General features: G+C 40.3%; 1 protein-coding gene across 1 annotated transcript; it reads left to right on the top strand.

The window, feature by feature from the left end:
- Nucleotides 1-3,549: 3,549 nt before the first annotated feature.
- On the top strand, nt 3,550-7,725 carry LOC130459690 (uncharacterized). Its single transcript, XM_056827189.1, has 4 exons — nt 3,550-4,060; nt 4,284-6,393; nt 6,504-6,852; nt 7,036-7,725. The coding sequence occupies exons 2-4, from the start codon at nt 4,285-4,287 to the stop codon at nt 7,719-7,721; spliced, it is 3,144 nt and encodes a 1,047-aa protein (XP_056683167.1). The 5' UTR covers nt 3,550-4,060; nt 4,284; the 3' UTR covers nt 7,722-7,725.
- The last annotated feature ends 2,318 nt before the right edge of the window (nt 7,726-10,043 follow it).

Here is a 10,043-nt window from a genome sequence, read left to right as displayed (position 1 = left end):
CAATGTGTAGTATAGAAAGTACCAAAATTCAGAGTGTGCCTGTGACCATAGCCAAAACCGTTTTCCTGCCTAACTTGATTGAGATTAAATTAGGAGAATCGGAGGTGATTTTAGTGATGGATTGGTTGGCCATGTTCAAAGACAAAATTGACTGCGAAAAGCAGAAGGTTGATTTGAGATCTAGCTTAAGTACAGTAGTACCTATCGTCGTTTTGGTAAGCCTAGAAACATATGAATTATCACGGAAATAGAACTCTTTAAGTTGGTCAATGAAGGGAATCCAGTTTTCTTATACAACGTGAGAGTCCTGGATAAGGAAGTTAAGGATAAACCTGAGAACATTAGAGTTACGAATGAATTTCTAGATGTGCTTCCAGAAGAGAACCCGGGAATACCTCCTAATCGACCTATTGACTTTACTATTGACTTAGCACCTGGAAATTTTGAAAGCTCCATATAGAATAACTCCAAAAGAAGTGAGTGAGTTGAAGGGTCGATTGAAAGATTTTTTGGAGAAAAGTTATATTAGACCAAGTGCATCACAATGGGGAGCACCAATTGTGTTTTTGAAAGAGAAGGATAAGAGTATTAGACATTGTATAGACTACAAGGAAACCAATGAGATCATAATTAAGAGAAAAGTACCCTTTTGCCTAGGATAGACACCTACTTTGACCAATTTAAAGAAGCAGGAATTTTCTTGAAGATCGAATTGTGATCAGGTTATCATCAATTGAGAATTGCGGATAACGATATACCAAAGACTGCATTTAGGTCAAGATGTAGTCATTTAGAGTTCACTATTATGCCATTTGGGTTGGCAAATGTACCTACCATATTTATGGACTTGAAGAATCGTGTGTTCCATGCATTTATGGATAAGTTTGTAGTATTTTTCATAGATGATATCTTGGTGTACTTGAAGAGCAATAAAGAGCATGTTGAACATTTTGGGTCTATGTTAAGTACACTTAGGGATAACCAGTTTTATGCCAAATTATCGAAGTGTGAATTCTGGATGGAGAATGTCACATTTAGGGGTATCTAGTGTCTAAAGAAGAAGTTGTAGTGAATCTTGCAAGATTAAAGCTGTTAGCGAATGGCCTACACCAAAGAGTGTCACTTAATTTTGAAGTTTTCCTGGTTTAGCTGGATATTATGGAGGTTTTTTGCAAGGCTTGTCTAGGATGGCCAAACCAATGACTACCTTGATGAAGAAGGAAGCAAAGTCTGAGTGGAATGACCAGTGTGAGGAAGCATTCGAAGCTCTAAAGATGCGTTTGACAACCGCGCCAATGTTATCTCTACCAGATGGAAATGATACCTACGATGAGTATAGTGATGCATCAAAGAATGGTTTAGGGTGTGTATTGATGCAGAACGGGAAGGTTGTTGCGTATGCATCAAGGAAATTAAAACTGTATAAACCTAAGTACCCTACCCGCGACATAGAGCTAGCAACCATATTGTTTGCATGGATGAGATTAAGGAGAATCAAATTGGAGATTTTAACTTGGAGCGAATCAAGATAAAGATATTGCAAGGGAAGGAAATTGATTTTAAGATCCATGTTGATGGAAGTTTTAGGCACAAAGGAAGGTAGTGTGTGCCTCAAATGTGCGAAGAGTTGAAGGAAAATCTCATGAGAGAATGTCATAATACACCATATTTTGTTCACCTAGGCGGTGACAAGTTGTATAAGGATCTGAAGAGAAAAAATGTCTATTAATGGCCAAGAATGAAGAATGAAGTAGCTGAGTTGCAGCTAGATATTTGACTTATCAGAAGGTAGAGCATAGAAACCTCAAGGAAAGTTTCAACCATTATAATTTCCAAGTTGGAAATGAGGCTATATTTCAATGGACTTTGTCACTTGTTTGCCCAAGTCAAAGTTAGGAAATGACACCAATTGGGTGTGGTAGATAGACTGACCAAGCCAGCAGTTGTTATACCAATGAAGGAGACATAGAAATATGGAGCTACTTGCTAAGGCTTACATTAATTATGTTGTGAGACTACATGGAGTTCCTAAGGAGATCGTGCCAGATAGGGATTCAAGGTTTCTTTCAATCTTCTGGGAAAGTGTACAGAAGAACCTTGGTACGACATTGAAAATGAGTATAGTGTTCCATCCATCTACATATGGACAAACTGAAAGAACCATTTAGACACTTGAGGATATGCTTCGTGCACGTGAAATTGATTTCCAAGGAAGTTGGGAGGATAGTTTATATTTGATTGATTTTCCTATAACAATAGCTATCATGCCGGTATAGGAATGGCACCATTTGAGGCCTTGTATGGAAGGAAATGTAGAGGTCCACTATGTTGGAGCGACGTCAGTAAGGCAATTGTGTTAAGACCTCAAAGGATAGAGGACACAATGAACCAAATTAGAACTATTCAATCAAAGACTCAAGCAGCGCAAGATCCCCAAAAGAGCTATGCATATTTGACAAAAATTTCTAGTGGGTGACAAATTGTTACTCAAAGTTTCACAAATGAAAGGTGTAATGAGTTTTGGCAAGAAATAAAAGCTAAGCCAAAGTACATAAGTCGTTACGAGTCCCTCGAATGGATAGGAAAGGTAGCTTATATACTAGCCTTACCCATGGACCTGCATAGAGTGCATAATGTGTTTCATATATCTCAATTCAGAAAGTATGTTCCGGATAAGTCACATGAGTTGCAACCGAAAACCATAGAATTAGACCAAATTTTATCTTTCGAGGAAAGACCAGTCAAAGTCCTGGATTGTAAAGTGCATAGTACACGAACTAAGGGTGTTAAGATTGGGAAAGTTTGTGGTATAATCAAATTTTGTGGTCCCGGGAAGCCAAGGACGATATGAGAAAGAATTATCCCTAGCTATTTCCCGAGGGTAGTTGAGTTACGGGGCCGTAACTCGTTTCTTTTAAGGGGGTAGAGTGCGGTAGAATTTCGCGCTTTTACCTTATTTTCCCTTATTTTGTGCTTAATTTAGTGCCTTCTATGGAAATTGCACTTCATATTGTCATGTTGAATTACTTAAAGAGTACAACAACTAAAACTTTTTGCAAAGTGAACGTAAAGTCTCATAAAGTCTCAAGTTTTGAGTTTGAATTTTGATTTCCGAACCCAAGTTTCGGGACGAAACTTCTTTTAAGGAGGTTACACTGTAAAATTCGTATTTTTATAATAATTATAAATATATTTTATTATATTTATAAAGCATTTTATGATTTTTTGAATTTATTTCGCATTTAAATATCAATTAAATGTATTTATAATTAATGAGAATATTTATTATTTTAATAAATTACAAAAAGAATTTATTATTTCAAGTTGGGAATTTAATTGGGTTTCAAAAGTAAAACGATTTTAAATGAATCTAGTCCAATTCAATTCCAAGTTCAAGTCCAAACAAATTAAAGCAAGCCCATCTTATATTTATGAAGCCCGTAAGGGAATCCTAAAGCCTAGCCCATCTTTGAGTTTCCCAAACCTATAAATATATGTGCTCACCCTCAAATATCCCTCCTATTATTCATTAAACCTAAAATTAAAACCCTAGCCTAAATTCCTTTTCGGATTTTTCACCAAATGCCCCTCAGGTTTACTTTAATGCACCAAATACCCCTAAACTTTTCAAAATGCACCAAACACCCCTGACGTATGCAATAATATCATTAAATGCCCTTTTGTCTGACGGACGTTAACCCTCCGTTACCATGTTTTTACCTTGTTGCCCTTACTTGTCCTTTCTGGCGCCATATCAAAAAAGAAAAAAAAAAAAAAAAAAAAAATTCAAAACCTAACTTCCCAACTTCTTCCTCGACATTTCTCTCTGTTCTCTTACACCATTAGAGAGCACTTGAGTACCAAACCAAAGAGAGAGAAAGATCGAAATTCGCTGGGATTTGTGTAAAACAACTCGCAATAGTTAGTCGAAGTAAATCCCCACGAAAAGATCGACAATTTGGTCCAAAAATCTGCAGTTTTCGCGAGTCCTACAAAAGTGGGTGCAAGGAGAGCAAAGGACTGGAATTTGTGGCTTCAACTTCATCAAAATTGTGTCAAGGTTAGTTCACTCAATTCGTTTCTTGTTCTTGGTGCTATTTTTTGCGAATTTTGCTTTGATTAGGGTTAGGGTTTTGCTAAAATCGTGATTTTTCCATGAGATGGGTTAACTTGAATTTTGGGGTGTTAATGGTAAAACATAGTGTCTGGTTGTGCTTTGTTGTTTTGCCTAATGATTTAGTTCATTAATTTGAATTTTTGTGTTGTGTTTATTGTTTGTATAGGATGGTCGCAATTTGGTTGTTATGTCATTATAATGATCGGAATTTTGATGTGAGGGTACAAGATACTGATGAAACGAACTACATGGATTTGGTTGATGACTTGTTTGATGATTCTATTAAGCAAGATGTTCTGATTCCCGATTTATTTAGATTGTTTTATGTTAATCCTAGTACGAATAAAAGAGTAGAATTGTTGAATGATGTTGGTTTGATGGGCATGTGGGGTTTATTTAAGCGCACAGATACTGTGGAAATATGGATAGAGAAGGCAAATGAGAAGGAAACTTCAATCCAATTTAGGACTGCAGTTAAGAAAAGGAAGGATAGGAAGGAAAGGAAGGCTGCAGAACTTAGAAGGAAAGCTGAGGAGTTTGAGAGGGAGAGGGAAGAGGAAAGGAGAAGGTTAGAAAGGGAGGCTGAGATTCAAAGGGATTTGGAGGAGCAATTGGCAAACACAGTGGCAGTTGAGGTGCCTGTGTATGATGTTGAGGATTTAAGCGTAGAGTACGTACGTGTTTACAGCTCACAACATGCTGACTGCTTTTCCCCGGGAGGTTCCCAACCACCAAATACACAAAAAGAGCCTTCACCACCACCAAGAGAGCCCTCACCACCACCAAATGTTCCATCACCACCAAGAGAGCCCTCACCACCACCAAATAATCCATCACCACCACCAAGAAGTCCCTCACCACCACCAAATAATCCATCACCACCACCAAGAAGTCCCTCACCACCACCAACCTCACCACAGACACAACCACAGCAACAACAACAACAGAAAGAACATCAGCAACAACAACAAACAGAACATCAACAACAACAACAAACAGAACAACAGCAACACCAACCCACAGAACAGCAGCAACAACATCAAACAGAACACCAGCCAGATCAGACACCCCCTCCTAACAGGGCTGAGTTAAACAAAGGGAGGGGTTTCAGAATTTCCAGAAGTCATGCTAAGAAGACGGGTGAGTTTGTTCCTAAGAAGAGGGGGGGAAGGCCTGCTGGTTCAAGGGTGAGGAAACCCACTGCATACAATGTGGAGGAAGAGGAGCAATGGGATGATGAGAGTGATGATGAAAATTTTGAGGAGAGTGAGAGTGATAGTGAAACTGGTTTCAACTCCGACGATTTCATTGACGAAGAAATTGAAGAAGATGAAGAACAAGATGTTCTTAAGGAGGTAATTTCTGAGAGAAGTTTTGAGGATCATTTAGATGGGAGTAATAAGCTGGATAATTTGTATGCAAATGGGAAAGTTGTGGGAAGCATGCCATGGGGGACTATCAAGTTGCAACCATGGATGATATTCCAAAGCAAGACACACTTCATGGAGGTCTTCAGAGACTTCTGTATTCAAGAGGGATTTGCTGTGAGTGTTGAAAAGGCTGATACAACCAGATTCACTGCAATGTGTCTGGTTGAGTCATGCAATTGGAGGATCCATGCCTGTGTGTTGTTGGATGGGGTCAGTTGGGCCATTAAAACTCTTGTCAGTGAGCACAAGTCTTGTGGGAGACTTGAGGAGAATCCCATGGTGACATCTCAGTGGCTATGCACCAAACTACTTCCTGACATTGAAGCAAATCCAGAAATCCCAATTAAGACACTTCAAAGAAAGGCATTGGGGATTTATAGGGTACAAGTGAAACAGAGGTTGATGTACAAGGTGAGAAGCCTCGGGAGGCAGAAAATTTATGGAGGTTTTGATGAGTCATATGCCCTTTTACCATCCTATGCTGAAATGATCAAATCTACCAATCCTGGGAGTTATGCCTTGGTCACTTGGACTGCAGATTCTGGTAACGTGACACCCCGTTTCAAGGCTTGCTTTTTCTCCTTTGCTGCACAAGTTAGGGGTTTCTTAAGAGGTTGTAGGCCTATCATAGGCATTGATGGTGCACATTTGAGTGGATACTATAAGGGAATTCTCCTCACTGCAGTTGCTATCGATGGGAATAATGAGATTTTTCCATTAGCCTATAGCATTGTGAGTACGGAGAGTATGGACACATGGTCCTATTTTTTCAGAAGTTTGAAGGCTTTGTTTGTTCAACATGGGTGCCAGAGGGATGACTGGACTTTTATTAGTGACAGAATGAGGGTAATTACTCCTCCCTTTCTTGGTTTTTATTATTTGTAGTATTGTTTATATTTTTTTCAGTTTTCTGGTTCACTTCCCTAGTTATTGAAACTTGGAATTGTGTTATGCAGGGAGTAGAATCTGCTTTGTATGATGTTTTCCCCAAAGCAGTCAGGAGGGTCTGTGCTCAGCATCTGTATACCAACTGCAGACAAGCTGGATACAGTGGCACAGCCTTCCATGACTTGTTCTGGGTTGCTGCTGATGCATACAATCCATATGTCTTCAACAAAGCCATGGAAAAGATTGGCAAACTCATCCCAGAAGCAGTGGGATATCTTGACAAAGTGCCTGAACAGTGGTCCAGACACAAGTTTGATGTTGGGGTCACTTGTGATCACAACACCACCAACTTTGTGGAATCCTTCAACGCGTGTACCAAACCCTTTAGGGATCTTCCTGTTTTGTCACTTCTTGAAGGTAATCCTTTACATTTTATCCTATTTTTGTGTCATTGGAACTTATTTATTTAGGTTTGTATTCAAGTGTCCGAGTCGGGTTTGTGTTCAAGTGTCCGAGTCGGGTATGTGTTCAAGTTTCCGAGTCGGGTATTTATTTTGCATTAAAATGTGTGATGCCAATTATTGTATTCTGTTATGTTAGAAATAAGGTCTTGGTGCATGACGAAGATCGGGGCCAGATTTGATAAAGCTGTTGACATTGGACCCGATCAATTGACGCCATATGCTACTAAGGAGCTTGAAGAGAGGAGTGCTGACTCGAGGTTCTGTTATGCAACTAATGCTGGGGGGGGTGAATTTGAGGTTTTAGATGGTCATGTGAAGTTCCCTATTAGGCTTACTGCTAGAGTTTGTGGTTGTGGGAAATGGCAAGGGTGTGGTATACCTTGCAAGCATGCTATTAGGGTAATATACCATCAAAGACTCAATCCTACAGATTTTGTTTCTCCTTACTTCAAAGGGGCAGCCTATAAGCTCACATACTCAGAGCATATTCACCCCATGCCTGACTCAACACAGTGGCCTACATTTGAGCTACCTAGGATTCTTCCCCCACTAATGAGAAGGGCAGCTGGCAGACCAGCCAAGCAGAGAAGAAGAGGTGCTCATGAGAAGAAGAGGGGGAAAAGAAACACCACTGTCAAGTGTGGGAAATGCAAGCAAATTGGGCATAACTCAAGAACCTGTAAAGGAGGTTCCACTGCAAAACAGAGGAAAGAATCTGCTGCAGCTGCTGCTGGTTCTGCTGGTGCATCAACATCTGGTGCTAGGAAGAGGAAGGCTCCAACATCTAATGCATCGAGCAGCAAGAAGTCCAAAGCTGCATAACTAGAAGTAAGCTTAGGATTCAGTTTAGTATTTCTGTTTTAAAGCTTAGGTTTATTTTGAAAAACAACTTAGGTTGTGGCACATTTTGGCATTTTTTTGTAAAGCTACCCACAACTTGATGTTCGGTTTATTTTGGAAACAAACTATTTCAGTTACGAGTTCAAAGACTTGCATATTATTGATAAATGAAATTCATGTGCTCGTGCCATTACAACCATCATTGTTTGTCTTGATTACTTCTTTACTACAAACATTAGACACAAAAACATTACAATTCCTATTTTAATTGCTGCAGCTTGGAATTTTTTGAGCTCTTTCACTCTTTTCTTCAGTTTCTTCAGTTCGTCACTTATATTGTCGTTGTCTTCCGATGTTCCCTCATACTCTATATTGCTCTGTTGCTGTTGGTGTTGTTGATTTTGGTGTAGAACACTTCCTTTGCACCACATAAAATGGTTACAAGGATCACACTTGTAATATAGCCTCTGTGGATTTTTGGATGTCTCGGAGCTTTTTATTGCACATTTTTTGGAACAAATAGGACAACATTTGTTTGGAACAAGTATGTATGAAAACAGATTGGATGATGATGTATTGGAACAAGAACTCATGCTGTGTTGTTGTTCTTGCTGCTCTGTTGTTGCTGCTTCTGTTGTTGATGCTTCTGTTGTTGCTGCTTCTGTTGTTTGTTATTGTTGTTGTTGTGTTGTGTTGTTCTTGCTGCTGGTGTTGTCTATTCTTGTTGTTGCTGTGTTGTTCTTGCTGCTGGTGTTGTGCTGTGTAGAAGTCCTTGCTGCTGCTGCTATTGGTGTTTGTTCTTGTTGCTCTGCTGTCTTGTTATTCTTGCTGTTGCTGCTGCTGCTGTTGTTGTTTGTTCTTGCTGTTGCTGCTGCTGGTGTTGCAGGGTTCTGCTTGTTGTTGGTGCTCCTGTTGCAGTGTTGTGGTTGTGCAGGTGGGGGTTTGGGGTGGACTGTTTGTGCAGTTGGGGGGGATTGGGGTTTAGGGCAGTGTGGTGTTGTTGTTGGGTATGGTATATATAAGGGAAATTAGTGTATGGGTGACTGCAACGGCTATATTATTCAAATTCAACGGCTAGTTTTTGGAAAAAAAATTACCAAACCTCAGGGGTATTTGGTGCTTTTTACCAAACCTCAGGGGTATTCGGTGCATTATGTTTTAACGAACTAACTGCCTAACGGAGGGTTAACGTCCGTCAGACAAAAGGGCATTTAATGATATTATTGCATACGTCAGGGGTGTTTGGTGCATTTTGAAAAGTTTAGGGGTATTTGGTGCATTAAAGTAAACCTCAGGGGCATTTGGTGAAAAATCCGATTCCTTTTTCTTTCGTCGAACTTATGTTTGACCGTTTTGCACCGATTTCCGTTCGTTTTCAGAAAGTAGTTTCTTCTTCAAAGTTGTAGATCTCGAAAAGTTCTTGAACTTTGCTTCAAGAATCGATGGATTTCGATATATAGATTAAACGTCATGAGCATTCTAAATTCCTGCTGCAGTATTTCACTTTTCTCTTTCTCTCCTTTCCCGTCGCCCCTCACCCGAGCACTCAGCACGAGCGCTGCTGCTCGTTGCTGCACCCCGTGCCTTCGAGCACCATCCCTAGCACTCCCTTGTTGCGTTGCTCGTGCTTTGTCCCTCACACTCCCTTTCTCGCCCTCGTCGCTGCAACCTACCCGCACAACCACACCTTGCGTGCTGTGGTTGCTGTTGTTGCCGTGTGTTGTTGCTGTGTTGTTGGTTCCCTCGCCCACACACACTCGCACACTTGCCTCACTCCTTCCTCTCGTGCCTGCTGCGCCGCGCCCTCACCTCCCCTGTTGCTTGCTTGTTCGCTGCCCGCACACGCAACACACCCTTCGTGTGTGTTGTGTGTTTGTTTGTGTTCCGTTAATTCTTTTTTCGTCCAATCACATTCAATTCGTGATTGTACCGTGCTATAGGCCGGATTGGTATAATTCTCTTCTTCCTTACCTATTCTATTTCTGTTAGGTTATGATACATATGACAGAACATAAATCATGCGGAAAAACCATAAAGCCAGGAAAGCATATTATTTACACATAATCATTTAGCATAGTATAGATGCATACACTTTGTAGCGTGCCTTCCCTAGCTGCGCCCGAACCGAACAAGAACAAGTCTTTAGGAATCCAAGTGTCGTCCCTCCGTAGATAGTCCACAGCACGTCCGGATCCGCCTTAAGCTTGACCAACTAGAATCGCCCTTAAGGTACTTAGAATTTTCGGCTATTGTAGGCAATTATATGACTGAATTTTTGCTCTCAAAAATCACTTTGAATACTTG

This window comes from Spinacia oleracea, chromosome 4 (assembly GCF_020520425.1).
Source record: "Spinacia oleracea cultivar Varoflay chromosome 4, BTI_SOV_V1, whole genome shotgun sequence".
Classification (NCBI taxonomy): Eukaryota; Viridiplantae; Streptophyta; class Magnoliopsida; order Caryophyllales; family Amaranthaceae; genus Spinacia; species Spinacia oleracea.
The sequence above is the reverse complement of the archived record's forward strand: the minus strand, read 5'-3'. Positions and strand labels throughout refer to the sequence as shown.

What these genes read in the sequence shown, in the direction of transcription:
- LOC130459690 (XM_056827189.1), top strand. Translation starts at nt 4,285, where the DNA reads ATGGTCGCAATTTGGTTGTTATGTCATTATAATGATCGGAATTTTGAT. An exon ending in TTATTAGTGACAGAATGAGG is followed by an intron (nt 6,394 to 6,503) that starts GTAATTACTCCT and finishes TGTGTTATGCAG; the next exon opens with GGAGTAGAATCTGCTTTGTA. An exon ending in TGTTTTGTCACTTCTTGAAG is followed by an intron (nt 6,853 to 7,035) that starts GTAATCCTTTAC and finishes CTGTTATGTTAG; the next exon opens with AAATAAGGTCTTGGTGCATG.